Here is an 18,355-nt window from a genome sequence, read left to right as displayed (position 1 = left end):
GAATATAAATATAGATGGGAAACGGCTATGTAATGTGAGTACTTAAATTTTTTTCACTTATGATCTTTTTCCTTTGCTTCTTTATTCTTTCTTTGTTCTTTTTTCCCTTTTTTTCTGATACCTTATCTTTCATTTCACTGCTTTATGTGAATAGCATTTTATAGAGATATAAATAACTGTAAATATGAAAAGAGACAAAATATTCTCTAATTCTTTTTCCTTGGTTAGTTATATTTTCTTTTGTTGTGAATATGTATGTTTTCTAATTTGTATTTAATAAAAAATTATTTAAACAAAATAAAAAATAAAAAAATAAAAAAATTGATGGATGACCCAGGGCTCTATCATTTTCCCAACTTTCGCGTTGCATATTTACTTTCTTCTCCTAAAATTTCCTAATTTAAAACTTCTCTATAGGTAGGGTCAATTGGCTGCAAAAATTGGCTTCAGTAGTAATTAGTATAAGTAATATCTTCCCTTTGGGGTGTGATTATCCATATAACTTTAAATAGTAGCTTGCAAAAAAAAGGATATTGATTTCTTTTGGGTCGTACATCAATTGGACATTTGCTTGATGTATAGCAATAATGTGAGATTTAAGTTTTCTTATATTTGGAATAATTGCTATCAATTTAGTGTTTTTATCCCCTGCCTCATAATAGTTCTGTTTTAAGAATAGTATTAATTTAGCAATTTTATGTAATTTGAGAGCCTCTAGTTATTTTCTTTTGGCAATTATTTTGGCATGAGTATGATTGGGGCCAGCTCCTTTATGCTTTAATTCCAAATCTTGCATTCTGCCATGATTTGTGTCTTTGGAAGAGAGCTCAATTTCTTTTAGTCTCATCCACAATACAAATGCCTCAGGCATCCCAAGAATATTGTGTTGGACATCAGATTAGCCATTCCTGTTGAAATAATTTGTTATAGCCTTTTGGTTTGCCTCCTCTGAGATATCATGATATACCAGGGATGGGTCCAACTGCCAAATAGGTTCAGGGGTGATATGATATTGCATTTGCAGCATGACTGTGGTAGGGGAATGATCTGATATGATTATAGCTTCAATTTAAATATGCGGCTTAGTCATGGACCACATGACCCGGAAGCTGTACACTGGCTCCCTCGGCCAAAAAAGTGAGATGAGTGTCGCAACCCCCAGAGTCATCCGCAACTGGACCTAATGGTCAGGGGTCCCTTTACCTTTAAGCATTTGAGCTATAAAGGGGGTGGATTATTACTCAGAGAGTAAACAGATGAGAATGTAAGGGGATGATTGTATAGTTCCCCAGCCACAAAAATATTTTCTTCTCTGTCTTGGTTTTTATTTTTGTACCTGAAAGTGAAATGATCGAGATATAAATATGGTCACCCCTCTGGAATACCTATATCCAGCTGCCATACAGTTACTACCAAAGTAGAAGTGGGATAATAACACTGGTCAACAACAAATTTGTTGTCTGTGTTTTTTTTCAGTTGATTTAGGACGAATCTGATGCGCTGAATCCAAAAATCACATTGGTTTTGCTCAATCAGGTCAAGTTTTTGAGCTATGGCCACATGTCTTTTTTTACGTTTTTGTTCACATGTATGCTTGTGTGGAGCATTTTAGAAGAAGTTGGTGGGGGTAAAATGCCATGTCGAATAATTGTTTTGATTGGAAATGATTATTTTAATGACAAGAAGTATTCAGGTCCGATAGTTCTGGGTGATTATGTCGAAAAGGGATCAGTTTGAAGTCATAAAACCTCAAAATCTTCCATAAATTGGTGCGGCAAAGCATAAAGTTGGGGGATCAAAACTAAGTTAATGGGGCAGCCGCCCCACGAAGTATCCTGATCTTCAATCAGCACGTCATCCTGTAGCTCATTGTGATGAAATTCCAGTGCCTATCTTCAGAGAACTTCCTGACATTAGTGACAAAGATGCCTCCAGTGTTGAAGGACATGAAGAAGAAGAAGTCATTCTTGAAGATGATGCTCCACATCCATTTTCCCCAAAGAAGTTGAATGATCTAGTTCACGACCTCAGCTTGTCAAAGGACTCTGCCAAACTGTTGGCATCCAGATTGAAGGGGGGAAAAACTTCTCTCTGACAGTGCTCGCATCAGCTTCTTCCGCAACAGGCATCAAGAGTACTTCTGTTTTTTCTCGGAAGAGAAGGACTTGGTGTACTGTGCAGATATTGCCCAGCTTCTGCTCAAGCTTGGAGTGCCACAGTACGAACCCAAAGATTGGAGACTGTTCATTGACAGCAGCAAGTGATCACTGAAATGTGTTCTGCTACACAACGACAACCAGTTTGCCTCTATACCCCTGGCTCACTCGAGTACACTGAAGGAGAACTATGAAGTGGTGAAGTATGTGCTGGAGAAAATTGGTTATGGTCAGCATAAGTGGTTTATTTGTGTTGACCTGAAGATGGTGAACTTTTTGTTGGGACAACAGTCTGGCTCACCAACTACCCATGTTTTCTGTGCATGTGGGATAGTAGGGACCGTGCTCAGCATTACACGAAGAAGGACTGGCCTATGCGGGAGGAATTGGTGCCTTGCAAAGAAAGAAACATCATCAACAACCCTCTGGTGGACAGAGACAGAATACTCTTCCCACTGCTGCACATCAAGCTCTGCTTAATCAAGCAGTTCACCAAGGCTCTGGACAAGGATGATGACAGCTTCACTTACTTGTGCCAGGCTTTTCCAGGATTGACCTTGGAGAAGTTGAAACCTGGCATCTTTGACGGTCCTCAGATCCATCAGCTCATCAGAAATCCAGAGTTCAGAAACTCAATGAAAGAAGTGGAACTGGAAGTGTGGAAGGCATTTGTTCTGGTAGTGAAGAACTTTCTGGGCAACAATAAGGCCAGAAACTACGCAGAACTTGTCAACAACATGCTGACTGCTTTCAGAAACCTGGGCTGCAACATGAGCGTCAAGATGCACTACCTATTTTCACATATGGACCGGTTTCCTGAGAACCTGGGTTCAATGAGTGACGAGCAGGGGGAGAGATTCCATCAGGACATGAAAGAGATGGAGACCAGGTATCAGGGTCGCTGGGACGCAGTCATGATGGCTGACTACTGTTGGACTCTGAAGAGAGACCTCCCTGCCGCTGAGCATTTCAGGAGTTCCAAGAAACAGAAGTTCAAGCCCTGAAGTTTGAAAAATGGTAAAGCAACATGCAATTTACGTGTACTTACCTTTATCAATGCCCACAATTCATTTTACAGTAAACCTGACCTGATGGAGAGAAACGGATGCCATTTCCTGATTCAGCAGTGCAAAAATACCCTAAATCAGTTGTAGAAATCTAGACAACATTCAAAAAGTAAAAAATTGTTGCCTAGTGTAATCTATGAGTAGTGGTCACAAGGGGTGTCTGTTGTAGAAAAATAATAATGTAGGGCCTCTGCCTTCCAGTACAGTCAGAGACCCGCCATCACTTGATGGCATCCCCCAGTCCTCATAAATTTATAGAAACAATATGGATATCTGCCATATCAATGATTTTCTTTCAGTAATATGTTTTAATGACCTTAGCTGAATCATATTGCACACACATATCTGAACAAAACACCAATCCCATAAACATTTATCCCTTGGACTTCTCTCATATAATAGTTTGGTTTGTTTGTGGTTCATGACATGAAAGCCACCTCGCTTGTCTCCTTCTCTCATAAGACTAGAACTGATTGTTGAACTATTTAGGAACCAGTTGAAGCATAAAACCTCCAAACATCTGTCAAATTTTTGTTGGCAAACATGCCTTGAGACACATTCCAGTTTTAATTTAGACAAAAAGTCGCTTCAGTCAGCTGGACAGCTTGCTGTGAGTAACTGAGGCCAAGTGTTACAAAAACCAACACACATGGGTTACTGTAATGCGCCAAAAGCTTTATTGAAAAGATTCAAGAAATGACATTGATAGCTGTATGAGAAATACAGAAGAAATTTAGCATATAAGCATCTTAGTTTTCTAGACTTCAAAGCAAAGAGGTGAGGGATGAAGAAGGTTCAACTTCAGCAGTGGTTTCTGGGATTAAGCTCTTTTGAACCACGCCCAATGGATCTGTATCAAGCTCTCTGATTATCAGTTCATAATATGCTTCTCAGGTTTAATTGGTCTATGCACAGATGCTAAAACGACGCCCCAACTTCCTTCCAAGGAGTGCTCCCCTCCCATAGCCCAAACCATAGCCGAAGCCCCCAGAGCTTCCAAGGAGACCAGACCCATAGCCCAAGCCCCCATAGCCTCCTACGATCCCAGAACCACCAACAGCACATGGAGTGTTGCCTCCAACAGCCACAGGCTCACAGCTGGCAGAGAGGATGGGCCCTGGGATGGTCACAACGGAGGCAGGTGGCTGGATCACAACCTCTGCTGGTGGGATTTGGTTGATGCAGGATGGGACAACTCCTGCCAGGACTCCGAGGTTGGCTGCTCTTTCAGCACCTCCATAGCCATAGCCGAGACCACCATATCCGTAGCCGAATCCTCCATTTCCATAGCCGAGACCTCCCAATCCATAGCCGAGACCACCATAGCCAAGACCTCCTGCTGAGCCGAACCCAACGGTGGGGGTGGAAGCACAGGATGGGACAGCACAGGATGGACCACAGTCAACCATTGTTGGATGGAGGTGAGTCTGAAACCAAAAACACCAAGGGAGAAAATAAGTGTGGGGTACATCAGTTCAATTGGGAGTGCAGGGGATCTGTCAGAGTTGGTAGGATATTTTCCCCATTCCCATTTCCCCCAACTTAAACCATCTTCCTTTCTGCTTGATTGAAAATCAGCTGTTTTCTGTTATTCAACAAACATTAAGCACTAATTCATGCATTCTGTATTGTTCACTGCAACTTTTCTCTCCATTGTGGGTCCTAAATCTTATCCCTCATGGTCCCAGGAACGTCAGGAAATGTCCCTTGCCTGAAGTCCTATAGAGCAGCTTATAGTCAGTGTAGATAATACTGAACTAGGGGTCCAGTGGTCTGACACTGTACAGGTCAACTTCATATGCTTCTATTTAAGTCAGCGCTTTAGACAGAGCCTTGAAGTCTAGGCTCTTTCTTTGTTTCTATGGGAAGGTTCATAGGGTCATTGCTCAGTGGCAGGATGCATGGTTTGCATGCAGAAAGTCCCAGGTTCAGTTCCAGGAATCTGCAGGTTGAGCTGGTAAATGCTCCCTCCTTGAAACTTTGGAGAGTCACAGCTGGTCATTGTAGACGATACCAATATAGACTCAGGATAAATACGTGATTTCATAAGATAGATACAGAAAAGAAGCCAACCAACAACATGAAGGATTAAGATTCCTGGTTGCAGGTCTCTTTGGCGAGCCCATAAAATATTTGAGTGGGCTGCCCTCCCTCCAAGTTGATTAGCATTGCCATTCAAATGGTGTAGGCGTACTTACCTGCCCCCCATATTTTATTCAATTTGGCACCCCTGGGGAGAGCTATCCACCTCACAGAATAAAAGAGTTGGAATTCAGTTAGTTGAACCCTCTGATCAGTGCAAGAATCATGCAAATGCAAGTTCCCAGCGTAGACTCATAGAATGGTAGAGTTGAAAAGGACCAAGAAGGTAATCTAGCTCAACCAATCCAGGAATCTTTTTGCCCAGTGTGGGGCTCGAATCCTTGACCCTGAGGTTAAGAGCCTCATGCTCTATCAAGTAAACATGTGACTTACCAAAGTCTCAGAGGAGTAGAAATGGAGAGAAGGAGATGAAGTTCAGGGAAGCTGTTGAGATATCTCAGCCCAGGGAACCCTTTTATACTCTTTTGACTGGATCCCCTAATGGCCCCACAATTGGCTTGGATACACCCCCTGTTCCTCTGAAGCTTGAATTAGCAAATAATTTGTGATATGCCTCAGGCCCCCTAATTATTTTAATAAGAACGAAAAATGAGACAAAAGTGTTAGCATTTCCTCAAATTCCCACAACGCGTCTCTCCCACTCTGACACTTTTGATCTTGGCTTCTTAATTCCTTTGCAAAACAAAGTTAAAAGAAATGATTGTATGTTCCTTTTCTGTCAGACAGATCAACAGATACGTTGTCCCCATTTCTCTCTCTTCAAAATAGCTAAAGAAGCCGTGGGTGTTCAGAGTGGGCTACTTGACTTTCACATCCAGGATTTCAGTTGATCTTTCCAACCACAACACATCGCCATCGTTCTCTACCTCCACTGCAGTGGAAACCATTGGGAAGAAGGCTATGGAAATCACATCCTTCTTGTGGGCTTTTCATTGAATCTGGTTGGGCACAGTGAGAATAGGATGCGAGACTAGATGCGGTTTTTCTTTTTATCTATTTTTCTGTTTTTTCTTCTTCAAAGCAAACAATCCTCTTGTACCCCCACCTTCCAAGAAACATTCCACATATTAGCAATGCAGACAGTGCTGTTAAATATTAAGCAGGTTAGTCTCAATGTTTAGAGTTGGTTTTTATCACTTGTATCTTCCACTTTGCCTTAACAGATGGTTCCAGAGTGAGCAATGAGTGGCTAGTGGTGAGGAAAACAACATTGTTCTTTCCACTGTGTTGATTAACATACCGTATTTTTCGCCCTATAGGACGCACCGGCCCATAGGACGCACCTATTTTTTTTTTTGGGGGGGGAAATCAAGGGAAAAAATTTGATTTCCCCCCAGGTTTGCGCAGCCATCCCCAAGCTAGAAGAGGGAGACGGAGCACTTCGTCTCCCTCTTCTGCCTTCAGGGACAGCCTCCCAAGCCTCTGTGGGGCAGCGCACTGCGCTGCCCTGCAGAGGCTTTGCGCAACCATCCCAAGCTAGAAGAGGGAGACGGAGTGCTCCGTCTCCCTCTTCCTTCAGGGACAGCTTGGCCCGCTATCCCGCAAGCTTGTGGGGCTGGCGGGGGGAGAAGCAGGCGTGCTTCTCCCCCCGCCAGCCTCCAGATCAGGTCGGGGAATAGCGGGATGGCAGCGCTTCGCCATCCCCCTATCCCCCGAGCTTGTGGGGCTGGGGGGGGGGGGAGAAGCAGGCTTGCTTCTCCCCCCCCAGCCTCCCGATCAGGTCGGGGAATAGCGGGATGGCAGCGCTTCGCCATCCCCCTATCCCCCGAGCTTGTGGGGCTGGCGGGGGGGAGAAGCAGGCTTGCTTCTCCCCCCCCCCAGCCTCCCGATCAGGTCGGGGAATAGCGGGATGGCAGCGCTTCGCCATCCCCCTATCCCCCGAGCTTGTGGGGCTGGCGGGGGGGGGGAGAAGCAAGCCTGCTTCTCCCCCCGCCAGCCTCCAGATCAGGTCGGGGAATAGCGGGATAGCGGCGCTTCGCCATCCCCCTATCCCCCGAGCTTGTGGCTCTGGGGGGGGGGGAGAAGCAGGCTTGCTTCTCCCCCCCCCCCAGCCTCCCGATCAGGTCGGGGAATAGCGGGATGGCAGCGCTTCGCCATCCCCCTATCCCCCGAGCTTGTGGGGCGGGCGGGGGGGGAGAGCTAGCTTTTAATCAGGTTGCGTCGCCTGCCTGTAATAAAAGAGATCCCTTCAAATACAGTTTCAAAAAATAACTGTATAAGTAAAGCTCTAATATTCATTGACACAAGGTTATCATATATACAGGTACCCAATAAAGCAACATTATTTGACAGCGTTAGTGAGAAAACGATTTTGGGGGAAATAGGTTTGATGTAGCCAGTGATGATGGGAGTTGTGATCCAGCAAAACATCTGGCAGCCCTGTACTAGAAAATGGTGCCAGTAAATAAGGGATCAAATATTAAATTCACTTATTACATCAGCCATCCCGGATTGCATGAATTTCCAATCTCTCTGCAACTCATAATGTCAAAGTTGCCAACAAAATGCAAAACTTAACTAAGATGTAATAAAACCCCGGAATAGCCACCTGTTTCCATATTCATTCTTATACAAGCATCAGAAATCCTACCCTCTGCCCCATCAATATGCAAGATTGCATGGGGTCAATAGAAGAGATGGCAGCTTTTTGGTGATCTGTTGTTTATCCATATTGAGAGTAGACCAACTGAAAGCAATGAACAAGCCAGACATCACCCTTGATGGATTTTGATGGATGTAACCTAAGAATGACATCCACCATCACAGTCATTTCAGCTATCTGTGTTTGTGATTTGTTGCTAATAAATGAAAGTGTTTTGATGGTTTCTGAAAGCGGGATTGCTAATTGCTTGTTAACCATAAATATATATGGTATATATATATAACATTAAAAACTTCCATATATATATATATATATATATATATATATATATATATATATATTTGCTTTCGTAGATTTTCACGGGTACAGGAATGCAGGTTTTGGTGTCTTCGGGTGTCTTCCCGTGTAAGAGTCGGGGTGTCTGGGCGACGTTTCGACGAGGTCTCACTCGTCATCTTCAGGCTGGTGCTTATATAGTCATGTTTTTAATATTCTGCTAGGATGTTAGGAGCTGCCCAGAGCAACTGGGGAATAGTAACAATAGTAATAGTAATAGTAATAGTAATAGTAATAGTAATAGTAATAGTAATAGTAATAGTAATAGTAATAATAGCATTCTTTTGGGGTGTTCAGGGAGGGATAGTGCCTCTGTCTGGGGACCCAACATGCTCCTTTTCAGATATTTTGCCCACCTTTGGTCCCCACCCTGCACTCAAATCTCACCGATGGCTCCCAGAAGCTGGCAGCATGAGACATTGGCCACACCCCAGGAGCAGCTTCGACTGTCTCCCTAAACCAGGTGAGGGTAGCCAATAGGCCTCAAACCCTTGGTGAGCTAGGGACTTTCCCTGCTTGGATTGAGCTAACGAGACCAATAGTGGGCCCAACAATCAAGAAGGTGGTTTCTGCATGAGTTGTATAGGGAAGTGTGGGGCAGATGGTGCTTGTCAACCTGGGAAGGTAGCCCCATCAAGGAGAAGGAAAACTCTGATCCTAAACCTCTGCTGGCTTGCAGGATATCTTCAGATGAAGAAGTGGCTAACAAGTAAACACTACACAAATCTGGAGTACAGTCCCCAAGACAGTTGGATGGGGCCTTGTAAACTGCCTTCCAGCAACTCATGCAGCCAAGCTGGTGCCAAACGTATTGGTCTACTTTCATTTGGTTGCTGGCCAGGACCTCCATGCCCACTGCCCAGGATTTTGCCCCAGGGAGATCACTTCAGTGCTGCTAACACCGTGGCTTGACTTAACCCCTGTAGGCACACTCCATTGTCTCTCAAGATGAGCAGATGTCAACAACAGTGCCTTCCTTTGGTTTCAGATTTTTAAAATGTATTGTATTTATTTTATATACAGTGGAACCTTGGTTCTCGAATGGCTTAGTTGATGAACAAATTGGAACCCGAACGCCGCAAACCCAGAAGTAAATGCTTTGGTTTAGGAACTTTTTTTGGAAGCTGAACATCCAGTGTGGTTGTCGGCTATTGTTTCCAGGGTGCCTGCACCAATCAGAAGCTGAGCCTTGGTTTTCGAACGTTTTGGAAGTCAAATGGATTTCCGGAATGGATTATGTTCAAGAACCAAGGCACCAATGTATTTGCATGGAGCTTATAGTTCTAGTTTGTTTGCTTAATTTTTTTTTAGAGCAAAGGCATCATCTTTTCCACAGTGGCCAATCAGATGCTTCTTGGTTATTCCACAAGTAGAAGACTGAGGCCATAGCGCTTTCCTGCTATTGTTCGCAGGTCCTGTTTCTGTCTGGCCATTACAAGAACAGAGTTAGTTGGGTCTTTTCCCTGATGCAGCAAAGCTTCTCCCATGTTTGTACATCATTTTAAGACTCTGCCTTCCTCTAATATTGGTGGTGTCCTAAAATCCCATATATGTATGCAAAAAGCTTTGATAATGACTGAGAGTCCCCAGAGCTGATGAAGGAGCCTTAATCTCCATCCTTTCCCTCTGGGTGTTTCTGGTTAAAAGCAACAGATAAATTAGAGCAATTTGACTTGAGGCCAGCAACATTAAAAGAATGAGTGAGGGAAAAACATGGTGTCAAGACTATTTGTGTTGCATTATTACAACCACTTAATTTTGTGACCTCCCTCTTTTGTGCTTAGCAAAGTAATTTTGCATACTGCATTGTTGACAGCTAAGTAAAATGTTTGCAGGAAATAGGCGGTTTCTGAGTCCAAGGGGCAGCTGGCAGAACTATATAAAAGCTCAGAGTTCTCTCCTTTCCTCCAACAGCTTCATCTGACTCTTCTGTCTTCACTACATCTTCTCAAAGAAGCAGGTAAGTCCGATTTCTTGGGGAAATACTTAGTAATTTATCAGAAGTTTGTGACAGTAGAAGGCTAGATTGATATTCCCACTAAGCAAGAATGAGCACCATTTGGTCCTTGACCTTTGGTCATGCTTGACCTTTGGGCTTGCTGACTGAGGGGACTAAAGTACAGTGACAACTGGAGGATTACAGTTCATCATACCTACTTCATAGTTGTATAAACTGCTGCATAGCCATACTTTGCTTAGGGTTAGACTTGTGGCAAACGGGTTGCTTTCTGATAATATCCCTACTGAGAGGAGAGTCTGACAGGGATGCTGCCTAGCACCCTTTCTTTTCAATTTTTATATAAATGATATTGTTCAAGAACTAGGAGGCCTAGAATATTTTCCTGTTTCTATTCAGGAAGTCAAACTCTCAGTTCTTCTGTATGCCAACAATATTGTTTTGATTTCTGCTACCTTAATTGGGATGCAGAGACTTTTGAGGAAGTTGAATGTCTTTTGCACAAAAGAGCAGTGAACAGTGAACAGTCAACCATTCTAAAATTAAAGTAGTAATTTTTGGGAAGAAGACAAAACCTCACAGATGGAGTTTGGACAATAAACCTATAATATGTGAACCCTGATTGGTTGGAACATGTGTCGGAGAGTAGAGAATAAGTACTGGGCTTCCAATTGTTTTTGAACTACAACTGTCATGATCCTTGACCATAGGATGTTCTGTCTACATCTGGTGGGAGTTGAAGCATGCAACACTGGGCCTCCTTCATATACATCATATCTCACGATTTATAATTCTCTGTTGTTTTTTGGTTTTCGTGCTCCATGTTCTGCTCAGTTCTGCAACCTTATTTTTTAGATTCATCTTCAGCCATGGCTTACTGTGTTACCTTGGTGTTTTTGGTTTCAGACTCACCTCCATCCAACGATGGTTGACTGTGGTCCATCCTGCGCTGTCCCATCCTGTGCTTCCACCCCCACCGTTGGGTTTGGATCAGCAGGAGGTCTTGGCTATGGTGGTCTCGGCTATGGATTGGGAGGTCTCGGCTATGGAAATGGAGGATTCGGCTACGGATTTGGTGGTCTTGGCTATGGATATGGAGGTGCTGAAAGAGCAGCCAACCTCGGAGTCCTGGCAGGAGTTGTCCCATCCTGCATCAACCAAATCCCACCAGCAGAAGTTGTGATCCAGCCACCTGCCTCCATTGTGACCATCCCAGGGCCCATCCTCTCTGCCAGCTGTGAGCCTGTGGCTGTTGGAGGCAACACTCCATGTGCTGTTGGTGGTTCTGGGATCGTAGGAGGCTATGGGGGCTTGGGCTATGGGTCTGGCCTCCTTGGAAGCTCTGGGGGCTTCGGCTATGGTTTGGGCTATGGGAGGGGAGCACTCCTTGGAAGGAAGTTGGGGCGTCGTGGTAACATCTGTGCATAAGCCAATTAAACCTGAGAAGCATATTATGAACTGATAATCAGAGAGCTTGCTACAGATCCATTGGGCGTGGTTCAAAAGAGCTTAATCCCAGGATCCACTGCTGAAGTTGAACCCTCTTCATCCCCCACCTCTTAGCTTTGAAGTCCAGAAAACTAAGATGCTTATATGCTAAATTTCCTCTGTATTTCTCATACAGCTATCAATGTCATTTCTTGAATCTTTTCAATAAAGCTTTTGGCGCATTATGGTAACCCATGTGTGTTGGTTATTGTAACACTTGGCCTCTTTTCCTCACAGCAAGCTGTCCAGCTGACTGAAGCGACTTTTTGTCTAAATTAAAACTGGAATGTGTCTCAAGGCATGTTTGCCAACAAAAAATTGACAGATGTTTGGAGGTGTTATACTCCAACTTTAAGGGATTATACATTTTACTTGCAAGCTCATAGATCCTGTTGAATGTGATATTTTAAAATATCTGCTAATTTGGTCACTTGAGTGAAATCTATTCCAGTATTACTAAAGATTTATGCAGATCATGCACTAATAAAATTGAACATCAAAATGTCAAATAATTGTAATAATAAACTCTAGATAATGAATAACAGTATATCAGTAAGAGCAGATAGAAAGACACAAATAGAACAATATTTAGATTGGTTTTTTTAAAGTGCATAAACACCATGGCCATGTATGGGATGCAACTGAATCTTATATCAGAGGTGTTCTGACAAAACAAAAATAGCAGCAGCAGAGATGTATAAGAGATTCTCTCAAGCAGAAAAAAATGGTTTAAATATTAAGAAAAGACACATTAGCATAAGCAAACATGGTGTATGAAGTTAAGAACAACAGAGAACATTCAAAATATCCAAGCCGAAAAACTGGAATGCTTTGCCAACTGTAAAACAAATCAAAGATGGTTGAAATACAGCAATAAACCATCTAAATCACTATCAAAACATCTGAAAGATAAACAGATCCAAATGTTTATTTCATCAATTAAATATAAGGATAAAGATGCAAGAAATTGAAGAAACCTTTTACCAGGAATTGTATACCGGTACTTAGCGCGAAACCCTATATTGAAACTATAGAATCTGGGGATTGGGAAAATATTGCTTAGCAGGAATTAGAACAGCTGGATGTTTTGCATGTCGAGGTCCCCAGGCCACCCCAAATAACTCACACAACACACAGAATTTTCGTTTAAGGTTTTTTGGCATAATTTTGGCCACAACTTTATTAAAATACAAAAAAATGTGAGTGGTTGCTTAGGCATTGGTTGCGACTATCTGCCCCCCAGTGGGGGACAGACTGATATTTCGCAAGCCTGCGAAAGTCAGAAAAGGGGAATAACTTTGAGGGTAGCGACAGAGCAGGGAGCCTGCCCTCAGCCTTCCCCAAATGCAACCAGGGGCTCTTGCGTGGCCCTAGCCCCTTGACAGGGTTCGGACAAAAGCAATAATGAGCCCCTGTATTCCTTTAACGGAATCCCTTGCAGCAGCAGCATTAGAGGGGCAGGCACAGCCAATCCATGCCCCTCAACCAGCCAAACCATAAACCAATGCCTAACCGCAACCTTACAAGTTGTGACGATTTGCTACACAGTAGGCAAAAACCAAATGGCCCCAGCCAATCAGCCAGATGGACAAAATACCTACCCAGCCCCTGCCCCAGGAGCTGACGACCCCATGACAGGCATAGCAAGGTCAAGGTGAACAACCCTTAAATATAGGGAGGGGGGACGGGCAATCTGATGCACGGAACGAAAAGAGGAAGCTCTACGCCTCGTGCAGGGAATTTTAACATTTCTGCCTGTCAATCATCAAATGGCAACATCATCCCAACAACAAGGGAAGCCCAATCACAACAGTGGCCAATGATCAATTAGCCTGCCCCACAACTTTGGAGCGTCCTGTCGGCCCCCACCACAATACATGCTCTCCATGAAGGAGAACACACTTTCTTGGAGTGAATATTTTGAACAATTTCTGTTATGTAACTGGCAGATGGAAAATTGGAAGTGCCTTTCTCTTCCTTCTTTCTTTTCTTCTTTTTATATTCTTTCATGGCTCCCAGCCCCCTTTTGTTTTCCTTGGTGTCCTCAGCTATGGGCCATTATTGGGACCCAAAAATTACACACACATTAAAGTGATGGATTGTTGGTGAAGGACCCAGAGTGAGAGGCAGGGAAGGGAGAGATTGAGAGAACAAAGGAAAGCATGGACTAGAAGGGCCTTTGACCTGACCCAGCAGGGCTCTCTCTGTTGGGATACTGCCAGGGAGACAAAGTCCATCATGGCCCCAAGCCGTCTGCCAGACGATCCATCGATCTCCCGTAGGCACGCAGTATCAGCAATTAACGGCATGAGTTTCTAGAAAATATCTTGCCACATTCCAGAGCTCATGCACACTCTATCAGCAGATAATGCACAGCAAAAGTCGCACTCAGCAGAGCATTATTTACAAGTTTTATTCAGCGTTGATCAGAACAAAGAAAGACATGACTGCCTGCCTGCATCAGTGTCTCCAGACACACAGAGAGAAACGAAAGCAAAGACACAACAGAAACATCCTGTGAAAACAGGAAATACGCAGGCTGTGACACAAACATCCTGCTCCCTTTTAAGGTGGAACGAAAATATCCTAACACTCTCTTCTTCTCGTCTTCTGTTCTTTCCATGTCCATAGTTCTCACCATTAGGGCAAGACTTGTGACTCCCACTTCATGTTTATAGGTATAGGATGGGATAGGATGGGATGGGATGGTATGGGGAAGCTCAGTCTCTGCAGAAGTTTTTGGACTCTAACTTGCACTAGATCCAGCAATCTTGAACCAAGGACAGGGATGACAGGAGCTGGAGTCCAGTAATGTCTAGACCATGGATAGGCAAACTAGGGGCCAGATCCAGTCCAATCGCCTTCTAAATCCGGCCCACGGACGGTCTGGGAATCAGCATGTTTTTACATGAGTAGAAGGTGTCCTTATATTTAAAATGCATCTCTGGGTTATTTGTGGGGCCTGCCTGGTATTTTTACATGGGTAGAATGTGTGCTTTTATTTAAAATGAGTCTCTGGGTTATTTGTTGGGCATAGGAATTCGTTCATTCCCCCCCCAAAAAAAATAGTCTGGCCCCCCACAGGGTCTGAGCGACATTGGACCGCCCCCCTGATGAAAAAGTTTGCTGACCCCTGGTCTAGACTCTAGAGGGTCACTTGATACCTCCAATCAAGGTGTATCAGTGACTCTTCTTGAACCCTATAATCTGCCCAGTTGTTATGAGAAATCTATTCCACCACTCATATGATTTAATTATGACTCACTTCCCCCAAATGACAGCAAAGAGGAATCAGGAGAAGGGCCACAACAGCTTCCTTGTACCTATTTAACCCATCCTTCCTGTTCCTTTAACGATCAGCAAAAGTTGCGTTTGAACCCCGACTATGAGTTGTTTCTCTGAATGTATAAACAGCCAGTGTGCCCTGGAGAGAGATCCTGTACTTATGTTGAATAAGAGGAGAATGGTATTTCTAGAGGAATATAACATACTTTTTCCACACTCCATGTAAACCCTTCAGGGTGCAAGAGAGAAAGACAGCCCTCAATACTCCAATTTCAATTGGGTAAGACCTTGGACACCTTTCTATGAGAAACTGGAGGTGGAGTTTTAAAAACAAAGACACACAGGTTATCAGAATGCAGAACAAGCTTTATTGAAAAGGTCAAAGAAAAAGAAAGGATAGTTGTACAATAGGCAAAAAAGGTGCATATTGTAGAAGGTTCTTGGTCTTCTCAACTTCATAATACAGAGGGGGGAATTAAGAGGCTTCAACTTCAGCAGCGGTTTGCTTGGATGCAGGTCTTCTAAACCTTAGCGAATGGATCTGTATCAAGTTCCCTGGATATCAGTTCAGGATATGCTTCTTAGGTTTAATTGGCCTAAGAACAGATGCTACCACGACGCCCAAACTTCCTTCCAAGGAGTGCTCCCCTTCCATAGCCCAAACCATAGCCCCAGCCCCCAGAGCTTCCAAGGAGGCCAGACCCATAACCCCCTACAATTCCAGAACCACTAACAGCACATGGAGTGTTGCCTCCAACAGACAGAGGCTCACAGCTGGCAGAGAGGATGGGCCCTGGAATGGTCAGGACACTGGGAGGTGGCTGGATCACGACCTCTGCTGGTGGGATCTGGTTGACGCATGAAGGGATGACTCCGTCCAGGACACCGAGATTGGCTGCTCTTTCAGCACCTCCATAGCCATAGCCAAGACCTCCATAGCCATAGCCGAGACCTCCATTGCCGTAGCCAAGACCTCCCAATCCGTAGCCAAGACCTCCGCGTCTACCAAGAGCTGCAGAGCCAAATCCAACGGTGGGGGTGGAAGCACAGGATGGGACGGCACAGGAAGGGCCACAGTGAGCCATGGCTGAAGATGAATCTAAAAAAAATAAAATAGCATGTGTACAGCTGAAGACTCTGGCAGCATGAAGATAAATTCAACAGTGCAAATAATTGTTGATGGATGTAATAATGGAAAACCGATTGGTATAGTTTTTGTAAGATATGCAGGGATATAAGATATGCAAAATGAACCATGGAAAGAGAAGAAGGGAAGCGTCAGGCTTCAGGGAATCTGATCCCTGATTAGATAGACAAAAAGTTCTTACCAAGGTATTTTACTTAGAAATGTATCCTCTTGGAGTAAGTGAAAACCCCACCCCCTCCATCTCTCCTATTATATGTCATCTCTATGGTGGCTTATCTGTGCCTTCTGCCTCTGAGCTCTCTGCTCTCCTACTTTCAATGCCTGCCAGGTTCTGGGAGAGAGAAGGGTCTGGAATGCATTCTAAAGACACCCAGTCTGTCATTTGTCTCTCCCCTGGTGCTTCTTCTTCCTTCTGCTCCTCTCCTGATATTTCCCAGCTTCTCCCCTCTGCAGCCTCTGAGCTATGACCTCCCACTGTTGTAATTCTATGCTTTTTCCCTCTTCTATGGAAGTTTCAGGAGGAAAGGGGGTGGTCTCCACCATTCCTCCTCAGTCCAGTCCCTGACAGGAAGTCACTGATATTTTAAGTACCTGAAATCTTTATCTGAAATTGTGAAACAGAAAATGGAATAAAAAATTACCGGTATATCCAAAACAAAACACAACATAAAATTGCAGAACGGAGTTGAACATGGATCATGAAAGGCAAAGAATGAAAAAGTTTCAGATATGGTGCAGATGAAGGGGAATCAAAGTGATACTAAATGTGGGCCTTGTTGTCAATATTGTCTACACCAGGGGTCAGCAAACGTTTTCAGTACACTGTCCCTCAGATCTTGTGGGAGGCCGGACTATATTTTGAAAAAAAATAATGAACGAATTCCTATGCCCCACAAATAACCCAGAGATGCATTTTAAATAAAAGGACACATTCTACTCATGTAAAAACACGCTGATTCCTGGACCGTCCATGAGCTGGATAAGAAGGTGATTGGGCCGGATCTGGCTCCCGGGCCTTAGTTTGCCTATCCATGGTCTACACTGATTGCCAATGACTCTCTTGGGTTCCAGACATGGGACATTACTGGCCCCACCTGGAGATGTAGGGGACTGAATCTGGGACCTTGTGCATGCAAAGCATGGGCTGCAGCACTAAGGAATGACCCCCTTTCTTGGCATTTTAATTTAGAAGGTGCTATGCTGGCTACCCCCCAGTACTGATGTTCTGAAATATAAGAAAATGATGAGATAACCCAGTAAAGTTCTTTTAAGAAAAGGCATGTTTTATCAGCAATGCTATCGGCATGTATCTTGAACATACTGGACCACCGTATACCATTGTGTAGCAAGTTGGGGATGAGCTTGAAAAAAATAAGACAGCCCTGCTCCTGTCAACCTAGCAGTTCAAAAGCACGTCAAAGTGCAAGTAGATAAATAGGTACTGCTCTGGCAGGAATGTAAACGGAGTTTCCGTGTGCTGCTCTGGTTCGCCAGAAGCGGCTTAGGCATGCTGGCCAAATGACCTGGAAGCTGTACGCCGGCTCCCTCGGCCAGTAAAGCGAGATGAGCGCCTCAACCCCAGAGTCGGCCACGACTGGACCTAACGGTCAGGGGTCCCTTTACCTTTAACTTTAAGCACAACACATTTGGGTTTATTTCTGAGTGAAATGGAGAGTTTTGTGCTGTAAAAGACAGAAGTGCGTATGTTTGTTTAAATATCATTTAGGAAGGAAGAAGATAGATAGCTGGTGGCACCTTCCAGCTGTCCTTAAAAAATACTGAATTAGAGTTTCTTCTAGCAATATCATATTAAATGCACTTACAAAGTGTGAAGCTGGAAAATCCATCTAGTCTTAATTTGATGTGAATTTTTTGATAAATTCAGAAATATTCACCCAAGGAAATGGACTTACCTGCTTCTTTGAGAAGATTTAATGAAGACAAGAGAGTCAGATGAAGTTGTTGGAGGAACTGGGAGAAGTTTCCATTTTTATACAGTTCTGTCAACCACTCCTGTGACCAAGAGACCGCCTCTTTCCAGCTAACATTTTATTTAGTTGTCAACAATTTCATGTGCAAAATACTTTACTAAGCACAAAAGAGGGAGGTCACAAAATTAAGTGGTTTCAATAATGCAACACAAATAGTCTTGACACCAGTTTGTTCCCCTCTCCCTTCCTTTTAATTTTGCTGACCTCAAGTCAAATTGCTCTA

General features: G+C 43.8%; 2 protein-coding genes across 4 annotated transcripts; one reads left to right on the top strand and one right to left on the bottom strand.

Annotated features, from left to right (window-relative positions):
- Positions 1 to 3,877: 3,877 nt before the first annotated feature.
- On the bottom strand, positions 3,878 to 18,150 carry LOC309520620 (uncharacterized protein). 3 transcript variants are annotated; one of them, XM_082202601.1, is made up of 2 exons: positions 18,055 to 18,086; positions 3,878 to 4,650 (listed from the first exon to the last, which is right to left on the bottom strand). In XM_082202601.1, exon 2 carries the CDS (start codon positions 4,630 to 4,632, stop codon positions 4,129 to 4,131), a length of 504 nt encoding a protein of 167 aa, XP_082058727.1. In that variant the 5' UTR covers positions 4,633 to 4,650; positions 18,055 to 18,086; the 3' UTR covers positions 3,878 to 4,128. The 3 variants fall into 3 exon arrangements, with proteins under 3 accessions (XP_082058727.1, XP_082058726.1, XP_082058728.1); XM_082202600.1 differs by lacking the exon at positions 18,055 to 18,086 and adding an exon at positions 5,699 to 5,778; XM_082202602.1 differs by lacking the exon at positions 3,878 to 4,650 and adding an exon at positions 15,340 to 16,093 and having other exon boundaries at positions 18,055 to 18,150.
- Positions 10,174 to 11,900, top strand: LOC309520619 (uncharacterized protein). The gene is made up of 2 exons (XM_082202599.1): positions 10,174 to 10,224; positions 11,128 to 11,900. The coding sequence occupies exon 2, from the start codon at positions 11,146 to 11,148 to the stop codon at positions 11,647 to 11,649; it is 504 nt and encodes a 167-aa protein (XP_082058725.1). The 5' UTR covers positions 10,174 to 10,224; positions 11,128 to 11,145; the 3' UTR covers positions 11,650 to 11,900.
- Positions 18,151 to 18,355: the final 205 nt, after the last annotated feature.

Source organism: Podarcis vaucheri (assembly GCF_965113315.1).
Source record: "Podarcis vaucheri genome assembly, chromosome: 16".
Classification (NCBI taxonomy): domain Eukaryota; kingdom Metazoa; phylum Chordata; class Lepidosauria; order Squamata; family Lacertidae; genus Podarcis; species Podarcis vaucheri.
The sequence above is the reverse complement of the archived record's forward strand: the minus strand, read 5'-3'. Positions and strand labels throughout refer to the sequence as shown.

What these genes read in the sequence shown, in the direction of transcription:
- LOC309520619 (XM_082202599.1), top strand. Translation starts at nt 11,146, where the DNA reads ATGGTTGACTGTGGTCCATCCTGCGCTGTCCCATCCTGTGCTTCCACC.
- LOC309520620 (XM_082202601.1), bottom strand. Translation starts at nt 4,632, where the DNA reads ATGGTTGACTGTGGTCCATCCTGTGCTGTCCCATCCTGTGCTTCCACC.